Source organism: Myotis myotis, unplaced genomic scaffold (genome assembly GCF_014108235.1).
Source record: "Myotis myotis isolate mMyoMyo1 unplaced genomic scaffold, mMyoMyo1.p scaffold_m19_p_7, whole genome shotgun sequence".
Taxonomy (NCBI): domain Eukaryota; kingdom Metazoa; phylum Chordata; class Mammalia; order Chiroptera; family Vespertilionidae; genus Myotis; species Myotis myotis.
In genome coordinates this window covers 73,667,641-73,689,672 of record NW_023416379.1, presented here as the reverse complement: position 1 = coordinate 73,689,672, position 22,032 = coordinate 73,667,641, and the positions used below count along the sequence as shown (strand labels likewise).

Genomic DNA, 22,032 nt, shown 5'->3' with positions numbered 1-22,032 from the left:
CTCAATTTTTATTAGAGCATAAGTATTCTTTCACACTGGAAAAAAGTTAAGATTCGGGTATTTATTTATATCAATGTATATTTATCTATCAATGAAAACAATTCTGAGCTTGGCTTTCTGGACAAAAATGCCCAATTAGTCTCTCTTCATAAAAAGCAATTACAATCTAAGGATATTCATGGCTGCATTGATTGCCAGCCCCAAGTCCTCTTCATTTAAATCTTTCCATTTCATGGGGAACATTCATTCTCATTGATAATGGTGCAAAGCCTCTTGATTTGCCAGCAGATTCTAATTTGCTGTTATCAGGTTCACTGACAGATAAAGATTTTCTCTTTGTGCCATCTGTTTCTTTATCAGCTTTTTGAAAATTAAGACACACACGATCAAGTTTTCCTCACGTTCTCAAGGACTGTCAGCATCTGTACATCCCGTCTATTTGGGGAAGTAAATACTCCCCCTTTCCACTGACTCCACGTCAGCCCGGGACTGTACCACAAACATTCCAGCGCTGTTTGTCTCATTCTTTACAATGAAGTTTATTGGAGGCTGCTCCTTATCACAGACTCGAGAGCTGCGACCTATCTCCAAGCTGCGTCAGTCCCTGGTCTGCTGGCCACCAGCCTGAGCCACGTTCAAAGGGCAGTGACCTCAGTGTGGTGATTCTTATTTATTTTTAAGAATGGAAGTGTGACTTATTTTCAAATGACGAAACTCCCAAGCGTCACATTTTTACCTTCATTTAAACTGTCGTCTTCCATGTAGGTAGTAGATTTGGACCATAAGGGAATTGAGTATATGTTTTGTCCATGTTGATATAGTCCCTAACGGCTATAATTGGGATCGGATACCATTTCTAGAATGTGATGTACAATTTTAGGGCAGCCCTGTGCCATCCCTCACGAGCACTGCTTCCCAGTAGAGTTCCCATGCCCACCCTAGGTTCTCTCGTGTGAGCCAGCAGGACCTGCAGAGGAGCCGACAAGAGCAGTCAGTGCCGGTCATTGACTGACGGCAGTGACACTGCTGCCCAGTTAGAAATCTGGCAGATATACTGGTAGAATTGACCCTCCTGGTATTTCAATGTAGAAATCTGACATTGAAAAAATCCCTGTGCTGGCTTCCAGCTGTGCTTCCCTCCCAGTCTCAGTGTTGCATCCCCTAGGCACCATTCACACTGTGTTGTATGTGAGTGGGTCCTCCCTTTAATTTAATGAAACATTAGCCAAGTGAGGCATATGCAGAGGGACAGCATGCAGGCAGGGAGGACCCTTTGTGTTGGAGCTCAGTCTAGTACCGAGTCAGAACTCACCCTAACGAGGGGATCGACTCTGTTTCAACATTTTAAAACTGGAAAGCATGAGAGAATTTAGCAACCACTGAAAGAAGCAGAGGAAGGGTCTGGCACACCAAATTATATGCAACAATTTTTAGCGGGGAAACACCCGTGCATTTGTCCCTTTCACACGGCTGTGATAAACACTACTATTTTGGGAGTGCATCTACATGATAATGCTATTTTTGAAAGATGGATTTTATAATTATTCAAAACAAAAGTGGAAAGTCAGAGCTGAAAAGGCAAGACAAAGACAGCAGTGAGCCTGAACTTCTTTTTGTGTGTCTACTCATATAACAGCCAAGCCAAATGAAACGGACCTTCTGCTTAGGGACACAACCACGTTCTTAAGTTTTCAACATGAACTAAGAGTAAACAGCTTGAACTGGACCACACAAATCTTTCAATTATCCACCTCAACCCCCTAAATAGTGTAGCAAATATGCCTCTTTTGCATGTAGTGGGCATTCAGATCACTTTGGCAGTCACACGTTGGGTGAGGAGCCGATTTCAGTGTCTAGTCCAGCTTTAATGTGCCATATTCCCGGGGTGACCAGAACAGGTTAAATAAATTAGGCACAGTTTGTGCAGGAAATTTGACAAAAGGAATCAGAAAAGAGTGAAAAACCTGGGCTTAGACTTAGCATATGGATTCAGGGAGTATTACCTCCCAAATGTAACCGTCAGATAATACAAGACCTGAGACAAAACAACACAGAGGCCATAAGCTTTGCTGCTGGGAGACCTGGCACAGACCTCCCACCCCCTCTCTTACCGCAGAGAGCCCCAGGCACATCCCTGCCCTCCCCAGCTGTAAAGTGGGGGTGAGAATGCTGTTAGGAACTTCAAGAGATACAGCATGCAAGGTGTTTAGCATGGTGGCTAACAGAAAGCACTTGTTAAATAAATTTGAACTATATTTTGTACCACGGGACAAAGTAAATATATTTTTGGCGGGGGGTCGGGGGAAGGGAGAAGGGCTGGTAAGAGATGCTCAAAGCACAAGGAAATGACTTCTTTAAACAGACTGATACTGATAGAAATAAAAAAGAAATTTAGTTTCCAAGGCAAAATTACTTAAACCACAGTGCTAAATTGCACTAAATATCTACTATCAATAAAATGAGTATGCTAAATATTGGCAGAGTGAGTATCTGAAATATGAAATATTTTTAAGTTGTTTTGATTTTTAAATAAGTCATACTATACCTTTTACTATTTGGTTCCACGCTGGTGACACATATCAAACGAAATTCAGGCGTTGAAATGCATTTATTTTTTGATTATTGGAATTAATCTTTCATGAAATTTTTATTAAGTAGTATATTTTAAATTAAGCTCACGTGCATAACTGCAACCCAATAGTAATACATACAAGTGGTTTTTCATTCAAATTTACAAAAGCATTATTTAGTAGTAACAAAAATATAGAAGGGGTTGAGATTTCCTTTTAATCCAAAGTTTTTATTTTTAGACCATCTACCAGTATCCTACTATAGATATTTCAAGAGAGAGAAGAAAAGGAGTACTAATAAAAGTTATTACAGCTATCCATCCATTTACCTGGGAATTAGGTAATTGGATATTCCAGAGTCCACTGTGGTTTTAAATAGTTTGTTAGCAAACAAATTCACTAGTAAGATAAGCTTACATGTTTTAGGGTGAAAACTTGAAGAGTGATAACAGTACACATGTTCGTAACTAGTAGTTAAAACTGAATAAATCTACCTGTTCATTAGATTGACTGTGCAGTGTGGGAAGTCTTTATAATTCACTTTGTTTTCAGAGAAACAGATTATCCAGTAATGGGAGCACTTCAGCTAATTACCAGTTAACTATTTCAGAGGTTTTGAAAAGGATGCTCAATTAATATTTTACATTAAAATAGTTCACTATAAGTTAGGGCATTAGGTCCTGAAGCCAACTCCTTGTTCTGAGATCTTCAGAATAGACTCCAGTCCCTAACAGTCACAGGCTCAGTGGGTGCATTAATGAGTGTTCTTTTTGCACTGAGTTGTCAACTTCTGAAACAACCATCTAACTTCACTCCACAGGGAGGTGTCCATCCTCTTTTTGGTAGTGTCACTTTTACTTTATTTTTAAAAAGTTTACGTGGGTTATCAACTTTGGGCAGATGAAAAGAAAACCATTTCGCCTGGTTTTATTTAACTACTAGAGGCCCTATGCACAAAATTCGTGCAAGGGTAGGCCTGCCTTCCCCCTGCTGCCGGCACCGGCTTCCCTCTGGCAACCAGGACCCGGGCTTCTCTCCAGCCACCAGCAGGCACCCAGGACCCAGGCTTCCCTGGTAGGGAAGGTCTAATTAGCATATTATGCTTTTATTATTATAGATACTGCCTTATATGTGCTGTTCTGTGTGCTATTTAATTCAATAGGAGACTGAAAGAGGAAAAGGAAACCTCGGGAACTTTGAAATATGGCAGTTATTACAAAGCTATATGTCTGAATGCTAAACATTAGCCATAATATAAAAAATACATTAGAGCACAAATGCACAACCTCCTGGAGGCTTACACAAGTTTTCTTCAGCAACCATGGTTCGTTAGACACTAAGAGTAAAGTTATTTAAAGGAATTAAGGGCCTCAGGGGGGAAAATTAATGTTAATTTAGGTTTTATAATTAATTGAATTGAGAATGTATAATGATTAATTATGGTTAGATTTAAAATACAGAAGTGCAAATTAAAAACTCAAATGTGTAACAGATTTCGGTTCTTGCAAAAAAAAAAAAAGAGACAAAATAAGTACACAAAATTATATTACAAATATCAGGGGAACTGCAACCATCAGAGATTACATTTTTTATATGGAATAGTAACAAACTTTTACCAACACACATTTAATTAATATGAAATACAACTACAACATATTACATAATGTGATTTTTCTGATACTAAAAACCGTAAGACTATTTGATGCAAAATATATTTTGTGCAAAAATTAAAGAGACTATATTTCAAGAGAGTAGAAAAGGAAAGATGAATCACCAGCAGGTACCCATTGATAGGAACTGAGTTTTTCCCAACATCTATCCCACTGCCAGCAATGGGAGTGGTGACAAAAAAATAAAATTTTATATGTTACTTTGAAATACATAATGCCAGATTATTTCAATATTCTGAAAAGCAAACATCCACTCTTGACCACTTAACAAAGACACGCCCCAGAAAATTCTATTAGGTTGTCAACATTAATCTGGATGGGGGATGAGAGTGGCACAGATGGAAGACTTAGGGGGGAAAAAAAGAGAGAAAAGACACAAGAGAAATATATAAAACATTATGCATTTACAAATAATGAAAAAGAACTTGATCGCACATTTTTCAAGAAGTTATTTTTACACATTTTGAAATCCTGTGAAAACAAGGTATATTGCAAAGGGTTAAAAACAAAATCATTGATAAATGATAATTAGTTTTAACAGTTCATGCAATTATCTTAGCTGGAAAGCTACTGTCCCAAGTCACAAAATTTATGCTCTGCCACATGATTACATATTAAAATCATTTCTTAAAAGAAGTTATTTTATATTTGTTCCTGACAGAGGTCTTGAGAAAGCACTGTACAAATTAAAGGTTATAGAAATTTTTAAGCGATAATGTTAAAATACCATACAAAAATGTGTAAACAAAAAGATGCTTTACAGTTGCAGGGCATTATAAAATCCATAATGTGGATTACAATAAAAGATCACCTCTTGTGCATTTTTAAAAATTGTTAGCATAATCCTAGAAGTTCAAAATTGTGTTTTCAATCAGCAGCAAAGGCGCCGGAAGCATCAGTGTGCTTCCCAGGCCCAGGGAGTAACCGCAGACCTGCTGTGTCTGCTCCAGGACTTGGCCAGCACAAGCTCACTATGCTTATGAGGGACACGTGAAAAGTTTTGCAACAAGTCTCACCTGAGAGATGATCTAGCAGTAAAACATTTAAACTTCTCTTTTATCTACCCCATCAGAGAGGAAAACTGCTTTTAAAAGATATTATAAACAATATAAATTCTGATAGTAAAGCACTGTAAAAATTAGATATACTTTTTGGCACAAAACACTATTTAAATCCCAGCTCTTTTGCAAAATATATGTCTGAAATTTATTTGAAAATAAAAACTTTTAACATACACACAATGTGTAAATGATTCTATGAATGAATGAATTAGATTCTGTTTCCTTAAACACTGCACACACCTTCAATTTACTTCAATACCAAGTACCTGCATGCATACCTCCACACCCCGCCTGGTACAGATATTGCACAGTAACATTGCCCAAGTACATACTAATGCAGTCTCACAAAACTTAGGGTCTACCTTTCATTATTATTTTTGTAAGTACTTGGATTCAATACTATTTCCCAGAAAAGCTAGGTGACTAATTTCAGAAAAAAAATGCTATCTTTTCTTGACCCATAATATTACAATCTGTACCAATATATTTAGGCATTTCATTTATGTTTTCCAGCATTTAAAATTCAGCAAAACCTGTTTTTGACATTTCTTACAGCATTCCTTCAAAAACAGGAGAAGCTTCGTCTAATGTAAAAAAAATTAAAATGAGTCCACAGGGCAGTAATTTTTCCTCCAAAGTTCTCACTCCATTCTGAAAAGCACTGCAGATCAATATTTAAGTCTGCCAACTTTCAAAGCATTAGGTGCAAAATCTGCTAAAAAACTTGTAACATACCATGACAGCTGGATGTAGTTCTCACTGAACTGCACAATTCTTTTCCTGCCTATAACATTTTAGGGTATGCTACAGCTGCTAAAAGGATTTCTGCTCTTCTTGGTCCTCTGTTTGTTGGGTCTAAGATTGATGACATCTCCACCATTAAGTGTACTTGCACTCTGACCCGAGTGACTTCCACCAGATGTGTTGAAGACACCTGTAATAAATTGAAGGGGGACACAGGTTGACACTGACATGTCTCAGGATTACCTACTGAAGACTGCATCCAGCTTCTTAGTGAATCAGTAATATTCCCAAGTATTTACAACTTTAAGCCTTTCTTTTCATTTCATTTATTTTTAATAGAAATACCTATGGTTCAAATTTTAAAGGGTTCAAAAGGGTTCACAATGAAGTCTCCCACCACCACCCCAGTTTTATTCCCCTAAGGCAAGCATGTTTTATCAATTTTCCTATGTATCCTTCAAGAGATATTTTATGCATATATAGGCAAAAATATATATATATTGTTTTTTACTCCCTCTGCTACTCAAATGGTGACATATTCTACACATTATTCTGCATCTTTTCACTATTTTTGAAATATGGAATCAGTAAATAAAATAATTATAATAATTTCGCTTATTAACTTTATATCAGATAACTTCCCTAAGAATACCTGACATAGTTAACAGTATTTGTGATATTTTAAGTTAATCAAAACATTACCTATGTAAAAGCTGGTAGTAATGTAAGACTTTCCTATCGAGGCTAAACTAACAAAATGGTCTACAGATAATTAAAGTCATGAGTAGATAAAAAATAAATTTTTTTAAAAAGTTTAACTATTATAGATTCTGTTTTGAACTGTGCTGGTCTTTCTGAACTATTTATCATCCTTGATACACAGAACTATGGGCCAGAGACACTATCAACAACACAAAGGTGACTGCGAGCAATTCCTGCCCACAAGACGTTTACAATCTTTAAAAGAGAAAAAAAGAAGTTTACAATCTAATAAATGAGGTTAGTATACAAAGAAATAATGATATATGTATAAGACATTCATGTTAAGTGCCATAAAAGAGACACAAGATCCCATAAATGGTTCAAAGACAGGATGAGGGACATCTAATTTATCAGAAAGGAGGAATTATAGGAAGCAGGTGGAACTGGACACCTGGCAATGTCCTGGACTTAGATCTTTGTTCACTTAAAGGAAAAGCATGAGGCCAATTACATAGCCGAGCGAGCTTTCTAGATAGTCCATGAGGAATAAAGAGTGCTTTGACAGCCCTAACTGGTTTGGCTCAGTGGATAGAGAGTAGGCCTGCAGACTGAAGGGTCCTGGGTTCAATTCCGGTCAAGGACACATACCTTGGGTTGCAGGCTCCTGGCTCTGGTTGGGGGCATGCCGGAGGCAACCAATTGATGTGTCTCTCTCACATTGGTGTTTCTCTCTGTCTCTTCCTCTCCCTTCCACTCTAAAAATCAATGGAAAAAATATCTCCGGGTGTGGATTAAAAAAAAAAAAAAAGTTCTTTGACAGAGATGGGAAAGGGAGGTTATTCTTGATAGAAGAGTCAAAATGAGCAAAAGTGAAAAGTAAGACAGCCCTGGGCATGTTCAAGAAAGAGCAAGACCTCTGGTGGAACTGGTAAAAGGGGTACATACATAAAAGTGGGGCATGAAGTTGCACAGGAAGGATGGACAAAACTGTCTTTAAATATTGGGATGAAGAGAGCCTGTATTTAATTTGTTACATAATGAGAATCAATATACCTTTAATAAGAGACCTGATACTACTAAATGTAATAATCATTGATCTATCACATTCTAATCACATTCCTTAAACAACTGAGCACACTGTATGAAAAAAATAGTAAATAAGATAATAATTAATGGGAAATAAATTCACCAGGTAAACATGGGTCTAAAATGTCCTGGGTACTTACCAATTTTGTTACTACTTGAATGCCTTAATTCTGGATCCTCAGCTACTTGTTGTTTCAGTTTTTGAAGATACTTTTCAGCCAAATATTTAAAAACTAGAATAAAAATGAACAAAAAGCCTACCAGGTCAGTATGACATATGCAGATAAAATATGTTTTTGCATATTACTTACTATAATATTTATATGTACTAAACAAATTTAAAATTAAATTAGAAACATACAATCTAGTTAAAAAATTCAACTTGTAAATTTATTTCAACAATACCTATGTACAATGAATGGCAATACTAATAAACAGATAGTGGCATTTTATTAGTAAAGAAATGAAATAGTATTTGTAATCATTGGCTCTTTAGTTTTCAGTACTTGAATAGTGATTAATATTCAGCAACACTAAATGACTTAGTCTTAAAAAGATGTCTCATTTCTTTAGGTGAAAAAAATACCTACCCAGAAAGACACCTAGGCAACAATCCAGTTGCTATCTAATATAATAAGTAGCAATTCTGGAATGAGAAAAATAACCATCCTCTTTCTCTAATATTACTTTCTTAAACTAGGAAATACTATTAATTTAAGGCTATTGTAACTACCTACTGGAATATCCACCTATTGTGGAGTTCTAAAACAATTCAGTAATTTTAAAAGGTATGCATGAAAAACACATACATGCATATACACTCACACATAGCTATATTTTTAAAGATAAAAAACAAAACAAACACCCAGCAGAGTTTTGCTGTAGAGTACCAAGTATTCCAAGACATCAGTGAATAATTAAAAACTCTAACTCAAAGAAGCATCATGCTTTAATTTTTTTCTTAATGATAGGTGACAATAAAATTCTGTTCTCATCATAAATGTTTTCTAAACAACACAACAGAAAACTAAGAAGAATAAAACAGATTTCCTGCTAAATTTTTAAAACGGCAGTTTACCTTCATTCACATTCAGATCTTCTTTCACCGATGTTCTGTAGAATCTTAGCTTTAGCTTTTTTGCCAGTGCTTCAGCTTCCTCGCTATATCAATGGGAGGAAAAAGTGCTTATAGAGATACTTTCTGATAGCTTGTTTTTTAAAAAATCACTTTTATAACATTTATTGATACAGCTTGGGGGAGGGTGGTGTCAGATGTTCCAGACTAGTTAAAGCTGTGTTCTCAGCTTGAACAGGGTTTTGTGTTCACTACTCGTAGGAGCTGATAAACACCAACCATGATACTGTAACTGTAAACACACACTTTTCCATACAGTCACTAAACTCTAGCCTTAAAATAGCAAAATATCGCTTTTCTTTATGTAATACTTTACTATTCTCTTCTGGTTTAAAAAACATTTGAATTTAATGACACTCTGAAAATCACATAGTGCAGTACTTATTTTACTCTTACTGGCTATGAAACTACTTTGCTGCCAAAGTCAAAGTCAACAGTATAGTAAGGCTGTCTCTACAAGAGTGGACTCCTAACTTTAGTTTTATTATTATGACTCCTGATGGTGGACTCCTGATTTTATTAAGACTATAGTAGCTAAGCTCCAAAATGGTTCCCAATGATTCCATCCCGTCTCCCCAGGCTCCTGGTCTTCATACCCTTGTGTAGGCTCCTCCTACACCAGTGATGGCGAACCTTTTGAGCTCGACGTGTCAGCATTTTGAAAAACCCTAACTTAACTCTGGTGCCGTGTCACATATAGAAATTTTTTGATATTTGCTACCATAGTAAAACAAAGACTTATATTTTTGATATTTATTTTATATATTTAAATGCCATTTAACAAAGAAAAATCAACCAAAAAAAAATGAGTTCACGTGTCACCTCTGACACGTGTGTCATAGGTTCGCCATCACTGTCCTACACTGTAGTCAAGGTTGGTCAATGGGATCAATAACATAGAGAAACGATAGCATGTAACTTCTGAGGCGAAGTCCTAAGAGACATGTGGCTTCTGCTTTGCTCTCTCTTGGCTTGCCGGCTGTGGGAAGCCAGCTGCTTTGTTGTAAGAACACTCAAGCAGCCCTAGAGAGAAAGATCCACGTGGCAAGGAGCTAAGCCCCTGCCAATGGCCAGCTGAGTGAACCATTCTGGAAACAGGTCCTCCAGCCCCAGTCAAGCCTTTGTGTGACTACAGCCTAGCCAATATCTTGCCTCAACCTCATGGAAAACTCTGAACCAGAACCACCCTCAAGCTATCCCAAATTTCTGACCTATAGAAACAGAAATAATAAATGTTGGTTGTTGTAAGCCACTAAGTTAGACTAATCTGTTGTATAGCAACAGATAACATAAGAACACATAAACAAAACTTTAATAATACAATGAGCAAATACTTATAGAAAAAAATTAGCTGGATGCTAAACTCCATTCACAAATTTGAGCATAATAGTTCTGAAAATACAAAACAATATGAAACTCATCAACATAGGCTATCTATCTACTTACTCTTTATTAAAGCATCTTTCATATGTTTAAATATTTTTAAATGTTTTCTTTAGCATTATCACTAGATCTACATTTGACTTAAAACGAAGAACTGGATTTGTGGTGCAAAGACCTAAGCCTAGAATTCTAAAAGGAGCTTCAAAATTTAATCCTTTAATTTTCTCTACTTATGATTCAGTAAGAACTTTTTTTAAAACAAATCAATCACATAGAACAGCTCACAGAAATTTTAAATATAAGGCATTCTTTATATAAACGTCCCTAAATTTTGTAAGTTTATACAAAAATTAAAATAGTTTTTAACTTTATAGAATTATCGCCACCCCCTCAAAAATTGCCATCTTACTTCTTTATACAAGAATCATCCAAGAGATCAATCTTGTTTTGTACAAGCACAGTTGGTATATCTCCAACTTCAGCTACTACTTTCTCTCTCCAACTGGAAATTGCTTCAAAAGATTCCCTGTCTGTAGTAGAAAATACAAGCACACAAGCCTGGGCTCCTGTAAGGTCACAAAATAAACATATTATTTAAATTAATTTAACAATCCTGTGAAGGGTGAGGGCAACTTTTACCTAAAAACAGTTTTTCAAGTAAATAACTGGTGAACTTATCTTTTAGCACTCTGCTTGTTTTTTAAAATAAAAACTCTATTTTCTAATTCAAAGAACCAATTTTTACCAAGAACAGTGGTTCTCAAACTTGTATAAGTGTCAAAGTTCTCTCAAAATTATAAACTTTTTTTTTGAGGGGGGGTGGGGGGGAACACCATGAAATATTAATACATTTAATTACATTATAAGAGCTACAGAGAATGGTAAACTAAACATGAATGATGGGCTGTTGCCAAGTTCTTCCTGTTAATACTTGTCATTTGCTTCTTAATTTCTTTCAATATAGATTTAAGAAAAATCTATGAAAAAAATCATAATTCTATTTACTTTTCTAAAAATCTGTTATTATCTCATGTTGGTAGCAGAATACCAATGATGCTAACAAATATCAGTTACAAACCAGGGTCAAGAAAAAAATATATACAGTAAGAAAGGGAAATGGTTTTAGTTTTTTACCGTTTATATAATCCCCATACTATACTCATTGGCAATATTCTATCTATCAACTATCACATTAGGTTGATTACAGCTAAAATTAAATGTAAGCAGAAACCTTCTGGAAGAAACTCTTTTACAAATTATTAGTTGTTGAATCAGGCGGCACAGTGACAAAAAGCAGATGTGTAGACCACAAGAAAAATTGTCCTCCGGTCAAGAGGATTTCCTGGAATCGAGGCATGTTTTCTTATTGTTACACCTTCCTTCCAGATTCCTCAGGGATAAGTTTCCTACTAAGACTCAGACATACGTACTGGGCTACCTAAGACACTCTAAGGCCAAAAACAATTTGTTTATTGCCAGAGGAAATACAGTAGAAAGAAAACGAGCATATGAGGAAAGAGAGAACTGGCAGTTCAGTATTACTACAAAAACAGAGGCTTCATCTGGGAAAATCTCTACTCCAGACAGGTTTAAAACCAAAGATTAAATTAATTACACAATTTGTAAGGGGAAAACAGGCAGATAGACCCTGAGACTGTCAAAATTGAAGGAATAAAATTGATGAGGATATTGGTAAATAAATTTATATTTACTTGAACTCTAAATTTTACTTAAACTACAAATAAAACATTATTTATTCACACTTTAACTTTGATTTAACTAAGTTTTATTATAAAACTCTATTTGTTAGTTTGAAACCAAGAATTTTCTATCTATTCAATTGTCATTTAATTTGAGGGTCCAATAGGTATTTCCAGGTATACTTAAAGAAAAATATTTAAAATAAAATAAAATAAAGGATAAAAGGGGGGGGGGTAAGAGATCAACCAAAGGACTTGTATGCATGCATATTAGCATAACCAATGGACACGGACACTGGGGCGGTGGGGGCTTGTCCTGGGGGGCAGGAGTGGTGGGGTGGGACATCAATCCAGGAAAAAGGAGACATATGTAATACTTTAAACAATCAAATAAATAAATAAACAGATAAATAAATTTTAAAAAAGGATAAAAGAAAAAGTGTATTCATAACAACCCCAAATTACTTAGTGGGGTGCTGAGTGGGAGAGATCAAAGGAATGTGGGAATGTGCTGAAGCCCTGTCTGAAGAGGAGGAAATGTGGTGGTGACATGTTTCAGTAATCAAGGGAGGTAAATAAACATCATTTTCTGCACTAGACACTGGAGTACCTGCACCCCCTCAGCCCCAGGTGCCACTGCAGCTGTGGAGACAGTTCCCGCCTGTTGCTAGTCCCCTACCTCAAGCACATGCTGCAGGTGCTCTCTGCTTGCCTGCCTCAGGTGCTTTCTGATGCTCCAGAGGGCCCCTGGGTTTGTGGAATTGATGCCTCTGGGGAGAAGCTTCAAGTTACGGGGGATGGGATAAATACCTGATCTTCATGTTGGTAGGGCCATCCTGAGGTGTGCCTAGAATGGTTCTTCACAGGGATCCCTCATTGCCTACAGTTATAATTAGCTCATTAACACACCCTCTACAAGTTTTTCTCCTGCTTTCCCTAGTCTCTTTATTTCTACTTCCTGGGATCACTTCCCAGATAAATTACTCCCACCCAGTTGTGCCAAGAACTGCTCTGTTGGTGTCTTGGAGGGAAGGGAAGGTTAAACTAAGAGAATAAGTGTCGTAAGTTACAGGTAATCACCATAATAAGAAAGAGTCAATATGCCTAAAAAACAAGGAGAAAAGTGACCTATCCAATGTACAGCACAGAAAATAGAAAAAAGAACTACAGAAAATATAAAACCTTGAACGAGACAACAGAAATAAGTTGTAACAAAGAGTAATTATAATCTTCAGGAAGAAGGGCACATGAATCTCTGAAGCTATCTATATAGTTCACTTGATACTAAGCCTCAGACTGAATGCTGCAACCAACTCATCTCATTTAAACTAAATATATTACCAAAATGAAAAACAGACAACCTAGATTACTTCTGCAGTTTTTAAATTTTGACAAATGTTGCACAACTGTTTGTTTTAATTTCCCCTAAGTGAAACCATCCATCCATAGAAAATATTCTGCCAAAAAGTTAAAAGAGGGCTCTTTTTGACTGAGGTACCAAAAAAACAGATGATAAATACCAGATTCCAAAATGTGTGTGAGATCATTATTTGCAGAATTTACAAAGGAAATACGTAGCTATAAATCCTACACAACTCTGGAACTCCCTCAAGCACTTCAAGAATATTTTTTTAAAAGAACTGAGAAGGTGGAAAAAGGAAGATTAATAAAGGATTTCTTTAGAGGAAGTACTGTCTAGCCCAGTGATGGCGAACCTTTTGAGCTCAGCGTGTCAGCATTTTGAAAAACCCTAACTTAACTCTGGTGCCATGTCACATATAGAAATTTTTTGATATTTGCAACCATAGTAGAACAAAGATTTATATTTTTGATATTTATTTTATATATTTAAATGCCATTTAACAAAGAAAAATCAACCAAAAAAATGAGTTCGCGTGTCACCTCTGACGCGTGTCATAGGTTCGCCATCACTGGTCTAGCCCAACCCTTCTCTCTCTTTCAAGAAGGTGGGATGGATGGGGGAAGAGTACTATCATTTCTTCCCCTTCTTCTGAACCTAGCAGGAATGGACTTCAGCAAGACCATTTAAGGAGCTTGATATGTGTTTCCAGCAACTCTGGACTGATTCTGCTTGATTCAAGCCTGAGAAAGATGCAGTGGCTGGGAGCAAGAGTAAAAATACAAGACCAACAGACAAAAAAAGGAGAGAGCTGCATTTGGGTGTAACTGTGCTCCCCCTGATGACAAGACAATGCACAAGAATTTCATACAAGCATGGAGCCACATCCAAGAGGTAAGCCAGCATGGGATCATTTTATTTTATTTTATTTATTATTTTGTTTAAACTCAATGAAAACTGGCTTAAACTATAATGGGATTTATTGTCTAAGTCAGCAATTTTCAACTGGTGTGCCGCAAGAATTTTTTTTAAAATACATTTTTATTTATTTCAGAAGAGGAAGGGAGAGGGAGAGGAAGAGATAGAAACATCAATAATGAGAATCAGGCTGCCTCCTGCACCCCTCCTACTGGAGATGGAGCCCATAACCAGGGCATGTGCCCTTGACTGGAATCCAGCCTGGAACCCTTCAATCCACAGGCTGACGCTCTACCCACTGAGCCAAACCAGGTAGGGCAGCATGGGATCATTTTAAATCATGTTCAATAGGGCTATTTATTGGGTGATGAGAGCTTAGCATAAAGGAAGATGGGGATGAAATGATGAGTCCCACAAAGGGGCAAAGCAACTGCCCAAATGACGTATACATTTGCCCTGAAGAAACATCCCCAAGAATGGGAGCCTTGGAGGAATCCAGGATGATTTCCTAGAAAATCATCTTTAAACATCTGCCATCCAGAAGGCCCCAACATCAGAAACCTACCACAGTGTTCTTGTCCCCATTTTGCTCTTCTCCTAGGCCTGACCCAAGAGAATAAAGAATCATCTCTACAAGCTGGGAAAGAAAGTGGGAGGAAACAACCAATATTCCTTTCGGAGACCACGGGTACTAGCCTGCTAAGTAAGACTCCAGAGAGGATAAGAGATTTAATGCTAAATTACATCTGGAGTTTTGATTAACATACATGACTGACTATTCCCATTACCAAATTAAGGTCATGTTCATGACTAGAAATAACTATGAGGCAGCTAAAAAAAATTACTGGAGCGTGACAGAAAAGATGAAGGGGGGGGAGGGTTTATTGAGGGTAAAGGAAAAGACTGCACCTCCTCCTGCTGCCTAATCCTATATAATAAAAGCTTAATATGTGAAGTGTCTGACTGTTGGACCGTTCAACCAGTCGCTATGACGTGCACTGACCACCAGGGGGCAGACGCTTTGACAGGTAGGTTAGCTTGCTGCTGGGGTCTGGCCAATCGGGACTGGGTGAGAAGGGCTGGACACGTTCTGGAGCCCTCCCGCGGTCCCTCCCCGACCAGATCTTGCACCGGGCCTCTAGTCAAAGACAAAGGGATGTGAGAGACAAAACAAAAGTTGCATTTTGGTACCTCATGAGCTGTGCCCTGTTCAACATACTAGCTATTATAAATATTCTTAATTCAAAAATGACCTTATACTGTTATTTTTGGTAGGGTGCCCTCCATGTCCGCACTGGATGCTGGTGAAGTGGGCTTCTTGCGATGTCACAAGAAAAGGAATTTTTGAGGCTGGTATGGGTGAATGAGTGGCACTTATTTGCGTGGAATTAAAGCCCTGAGTTTCCAAGGTTCCCTCCCACTCTACTCCGTCCCACCATGGAAGAAGTCCAGCTGTGTCCTTAGCATAGCTGGGATTAAAGCTGCTGCCCAAAGTTTCTGTTTCATATTTGCACAGTCCAATCCAGCATCAGGCTAGTTTAGCTTGTGTTCCCAGCTGCAGTCCATCAGTCCATTAAGTGTGGGGTCTGCATGGCCATAGGCCATGCAGCTTCTAGGAACACAGGCGAATGCAAGGAAGCAGGAGCAAAACCAGAGGAACAAAGGAGGAACCAGAGTGCAAGAATTCCTTTGTCTGCGGATTTTAACACTCTAAGATTTCATGCACTTGCAGTGGCCCACCCCCTCTAGCTAATTATCTCTGTTTCCAGGTTAAACTGGCAGGCACCTTCCCTACATAACCCTGACTTTACTACACATGCATCCATCTCCCCTTTGTTGGACCCCTTCCCCAAGTGATTAGCAGGGAATGGACTGGTGGTTCCCTGGGGAGTGTGAAGTTGCACCTTCCAGATGGCAAGCTTATGATGTCTGGCCTCCCTTTTGCTCCTTTCCTATAATGAGGATATTTTCCCACTGATTTTTAGAGAGTGTGGAAGTGAGGGGAGAGACAGAGAGAAACATTGATGTGAGAGAGACACATCGATTGGTTGCTTCCTGCACACACCCCAACAAGGGTCACAGATCGAGCCTGCAACCGAGGTACATACCCTGAACCAGAATTAAACCTGGGACCCTTCAGTCCACGGGCCAATGCTCTATCCACTGAGCCAAACCGGCTAGGGCTCCTTTCCAACTATTAACCACCAGCTAATTACAATGGTAACACTGTTATCCTTTCTATTTCTTCCTTTGACTTCCAGTTCTGTATTGGTACCAGGTATCTTTAGGAAAGTTAATATTTTAATTTCTCTGTTGTTATTTGGACATCTTACAACTTTCATATTTAAAGGCAGCAGGTGTTTTCTATCATATATTTTAAAAAAGACCTTAATTTTCCTACTATTCAATCTTCCTTCTATACTACCTACCCTAAGAATCACACCATTGAAAAAGTTACTTCATTATCATAAATACCAGTAAACCATCCACAAAGGAGTAACTTTGAATAGTTAACAAGCCACACATCAGGAAACAGAGCTTTAAATAAACTTTTGGTGTCAATTATAAGATCACCAGTAGCAAATATTTCTGATTAATAAGATCATTTTTAAAAAGTTACTATTTCTTCTTGTTGGTTTTTTTTTAAGTTACTATTTCTGAATGCAATTCAGAAAATATTCCCCAAGAAACATAATATTGTAGAGAGTAATTCCATCCTTAAGTAACTGGAAGACCCGACAAGACTTGTTCTGAGTATAGCTGAAGACCAGCAACATAAGCATCACCTGGGAGGTTGTAGAAATCTCAGTGTCACCCACAGAGCCACTGAATTAGTCTGCATTGTACCAAGCTCCCCGGGGAATTCATTTGCACATTCAAATTTAAGAAACACTGCTCTAGAGAACACAGTGTAAAATCTGACAATGGTGAAGACCAACTGTGATGAATTGAATGTCAGTAAAAAATTTTAACAAGGATGGGGTCAAGGATAGGTAACCAGGCATAACTCCAAGTCTCCCACTCCCAGACATCGGCCAAGGTCCTGATTAGAGCCTTGTAACTGTAAATCAAGGACGTTTGTGTTTTCTGGGGATAAAAGCTCGCGAAAGACAAAGCTCGGGGCTGTTACAGAGGAAAGTCTGTGGTAGTCACTGGCCAGTTCAATAAATCCTTGCTTGCTGTTTAAGACCTAATTGGAGTTGGTGGTCTTATTCTCACGAATGTTGGTCCACAACACAACCAGAAACACAATCTATATAAAAAAAAAACCCCAGTGGTAACGCCATAACGACTAAAGACCAGTCACTATGAATCCCACTGCTGCCAGCAAACCCAGACCCTTCCCTTGCTCCACCCCAGGTCAGCCTCTCCCACCCCGATTGAGTGTGGGGCGGCTAGCCCCCTCCACCCCCATGCGGCCCCTCGCCCAGGCCGGCCCAGCGCCCCAGAGAGGACCCCCACCACAACTGGGGGCGCGGCTGGCCTGCAAACCACCAGTGGCCCCTCACCCAGGCCCAGGCGGCGCTGGGGGCCAGGTGTGTGTGGCACAGTCTTTTAAAAATAAAGAGAGCCCTGACCAGTTTGGCTCAGTGGATAGAGCATCGGCCTGTGGACTGAAGGGTCCCAGGTTCAATTCCAGTCAAGGGCATGTACCTTGGTTGCGGGCACATCCTCAGTAGGGGGTGTGCAGGAGACAGCTGAATCGATGTTTCTCTCATGGATGTTTCTAACTCTCTATCCCTCTCCCTTCCTCTCTGTAACAAATCAATAAAATATATTTTTTTAAAAAGAACTGAATCAAATATGGCAAATTTAAAAAACAAAAATAAAAAAAAATTAAAGAGAGACCCGCTGGAGCTCCAAGGCGCCTCGCGGCACTGGTCGCCCTGCTCCCTCCCCCACCCTGCGCGGAGCTCCAGGCAGAGCGGCTGGGGTGGGTGTGGGCTGCTCGGCCCCAGCCCCATGGGGGTGGAGAGGTTCATGCCACAGCCGGTGTAGTGACGCCAGTTAACTTTGCTGGGGAGGCTGGCAGGGTTCCCGCGTGTTCGAGGGCAGCCTGTTTATGCTGGGACCCCAGTGCACGGCCGCACATATGTGGGCATGTGCTGGGAGCGCGGCGCAGGCATCATATGGACATTTGTGTGTAAAAAGGTGTGCACACACCTTTGTGTGCTTAAATACATCTGTTTCTCAGAAGCGTACCTGGAAAGGTGCTTTATCTGTAATAGGCAGTTTTCAAAATGTAATCCAGAGCAAGGGATCTATAGCGAAAACATGCACACAAGGCAAGGTTTTTGATACTAAATACAAAGCTGTAATTGAAGTGTTTATGCCCAAATGTACTGTGAATCAAACACATGGTGTTATTTATCAGCTGGTGGGTCTGTTTGAAAGGTTTGGTCGGTCAGTTCTCATTTCACAAAAATAAAATAATGTAACTAAGTTATTACTAAACATATACTTCTAAGGCATAGTAGTTTACCCGCACGCACGTGTGTAGCACATCAAGGCTGTTTATAAAGTATAACTTGGATGATGTGACAACATGGTTGAGGAAGGGGGTGTGGCTGGTTGTTTTAAAAATTAGGCACCTCACAGTTTTTGAGACAAACGTGTTAACCTAAAATCTTCAGAAAGCAAGGTCAGGGGTCTTTTAAGACCTTTGTATAGGCCTAAAACATAAAAAAGCAGCTACCTTTTTAGGATGTGGCCTGAAAGAAACCTGTTATTTTCAGTTATTACTGTCTTCAAAGTAAAATAACATTTTTGCAGCCTTTTTATGTGAGGGTTTTTTTTCATACTTTCATTACAATATTTGAAATAGGTGTTGTCATTATTTTAAAGCAATAGCTTTTTCCTCTCAATATCAGAGACCTAAATTTTCTCACACATTCCAACAATGTTTATTTGAAGTAACTTATGCATCTGGACTCCAGGTGGCCTAATAAGCTCAGTGATTAGACAGGTGCTTTTATAGCCAAGGTCAAAGGCTCTTTCCCCTGATTAGCCCTTGAGGGGGGAGCAGCCAGAGGCTCTCCTGACCAGCACAGGGAAAGGGGGAGGGGCAGGAAACCATTAGAGGAAAAGGAATGGGATTGGAAACTCCCTCCCAACCACCCTTAAGAGAGTTCAAATGCTGCGAACAGCTGCAGGCAGATGGGTGGGGCTGCAAGCCTGGTGGGGCAGCAGGCGGGTAGGCAGAGCATGCGGTGGGCGAGGTGGTGGACTACCGTGCGAGACTTTGTGTGCTGGGCCTCTAGTTATATAGATATTACTCTAGATTTAAAGTGCTTGTCCCTTATTCTCTTGTACACTCTATATAATCTAAAGCATAGAAAGAAGCATCTTTTTCTTAGAACCAATCACAGTAAAAAAGTATAATGAGAAGTTATTTTATGTTGTATGCAACTTTCTGTACTAAGTATGGTTTCTACTGCCTAGGCTAGACTTAACTCGTATGCATATAAGCATAACCAATGGACACAGAGAGGGGCTGGGGGAGGGGGTGCGGGGGGAGGCGGGAAAGGACAATGGGGGGGAAAGGGGGACATATGTAATACAACAATAAAGAATTTTTTTTAAAGAGCTTAAGAGGAATAATTTGGGATCCCAAAAGGCTTCCTAATATGATCTGTGCTCTATTCTAACCTATTTACAAGGAAGTCATGTTTCAACATGTCTCACTATACAATAAAGCCAGCATTCCAAGAATATAAAAATGCCTTAGAGCAATGGTGTTTGGTATAATAGGTCTTTTAAATGAATTACAGTGAAATTGTTCTTTTTTTAAAATAAAATTTACAAAATTTTTATGCATCTTGAATAATACATTTCTAGGACATAGATCAGTAAGTCATAATTTCATAAAGCATATTGTTTCACCACTAAATCCATATTTTACTTAATTCATGCTTCCTAGCTAGCCCTTTCCTTCTCTTTCTAGTCTTTATTTCTATTTAATTACATCATCATCTGAATCTATACTATTAGCAAGTATTACCTGGTTGCCTAACTGGCATCCAGTTCCCCTCCCTTCCTGAGAACACCCCTCCTCCACTGTACACTAGCCAGGGTTTAGACAGGCTAACTGTAGCCTCTGCTCTGGGAGTTGAGGCCCTAAATGCACCAAGCCAATTAGGGTAATCCCATTCCTCTAACTACTTACTGTAATCTGGTCAAGAGTGGTCTAATCAGATAAAAGCTCAGGACTTTTAATCCATTGGTGTGGGAAGCAACCTTCTCTCCCCAAGGATGTGAAAACCAAGTGGCTTCCACTGCTGACCAAAAAGAAAAGCAGTATAAGGAGGAACTAAAAAAGTTAGTTGCATTTTAAGAAAAGCTTTTAACAGACATCTACTTATATGCTTGAGATTACTTTAAGTTAAAATGTTAAATATAGGGAAATCCATGCTGTTTAAAGCCTTTTAGTTCACAAACTGGAAAGAAATTTAAACACCCACTGTAAATTAAAATGTAAGTACTAGTTATAGGCTCTTTTTAGTTTCTGGCCCAGAATGTTTTCTGTAGATATAGTAAAGAAAAATCATGATTTCTGGACACCCTAAAAGTACGAAACAAGAAGTACACAACAAACTGGATGAACCAAATTTTAAAAGTTAAAAGATAATAATATTGAACACGGTCTTACGGCAAAAATGGAGAAAGCATTAATATTCAAGTACAGTGTGAATTAAAATATTTTTGGCTACCTCGTCTTTTTTTAAAATATATGTTTTATTTCAGAGCGGAAGGGAGGGAGAGAGAAAGAGGGAGAGAGGGAGAGGGAGGGAGGGAGGGAGAGAGAGAGAGAGAGAAACATCGCTGATGAGAGAGAATCATTGATTGGCTGCCTCCTGTATGCCCCCCTACTGGGGATCGAGACTGTAACCCAAACTGTGACCTCTCAGTTCATAGGTCGACACTCAACCACTGAGCCACGGCAGCCAGGCTACCTGGTCATTTTTAATCAGGGACCCAATTGATCTACTTAACTGTATGGTTCCAACATTTTCTCCTTTTTATTTATATACAAATCAAATCATTTTTGACATTTTACCAGTTTTGCCTTTTTTAAGCTAGAGGTTCATAATAATAATATTCTCCAAAAGTAGCATACTGATTAAAAATACTACCATATCAACTCATCAAAAGTTTAAAAATAGCCCAACGTATTTTTCTTCCTCACAAAAAGAACATATATTTCAGGGCAAGTCTTTATAGAGAAGTAAACTAGGTAAGTAAAAAGAAAATAATGACAATTTCATGCATTCCTCCTACCTGTTGATGTTTCCACCTAGGTTTTCTGTTTGTTTTATTTTTTCCTGTTTTGTGTAGGGAGAGGGGAGGAGGCAGTTGTGGTATAATAACCCCACTAAAAAAGTACAAATAACCTTTACTCAAGAATAAACTGTGCAGTTAGGACCCATTAATCAAAAGTGTCAATGCTCATGAAATTCATAATTTGATCTATTTTAAGAGCTTTGGGAATAAGAACATAATTTCACCTCACACCACAGGAAAGCAATAATCAAAGCTTCAATAGATGGGAAGCCTTTAAGGACACAGTAAAAAGAGTGAGCAGTAAGGAATGGTGACATTATTAGGATGACACCTGAGAGGTGTACCTCCCTTATTTCTCAAGGACCCAAAATGTTTTCTTAGAGTGGGCAGTGGAAGTCAAGTTTCCTTGGTAACAATTTAGA

At 38.5% G+C, this 22,032-nt stretch overlaps 1 protein-coding gene across 3 annotated transcripts in view; it reads right to left on the bottom strand.

Moving 5' to 3' along the window:
* Positions 1-2,589: 2,589 nt before the first annotated feature.
* Positions 2,590-22,032, bottom strand: part of RAB23 (RAB23, member RAS oncogene family) — a 28,074-nt gene continuing 8,631 nt past the window's right edge. For 2 of the 3 annotated variants that reach the window (XM_036317311.1, XM_036317312.1), the window contains 4 exons: positions 10,761-10,917; positions 8,912-8,994; positions 7,974-8,066; positions 2,590-6,235 (listed from right to left, as the gene is read on the bottom strand). In XM_036317311.1, coding sequence (XP_036173204.1) covers positions 6,096-6,235; positions 7,974-8,066; positions 8,912-8,994; positions 10,761-10,917 — 473 coding nt within the window. In that variant the 3' untranslated portion in view covers positions 2,590-6,095. The remainder of the gene's footprint in view (positions 6,236-7,973; positions 8,067-8,911; positions 8,995-10,760; positions 10,918-22,032) is intronic. The other variant, XR_004968834.1, reaches the window with a different exon arrangement.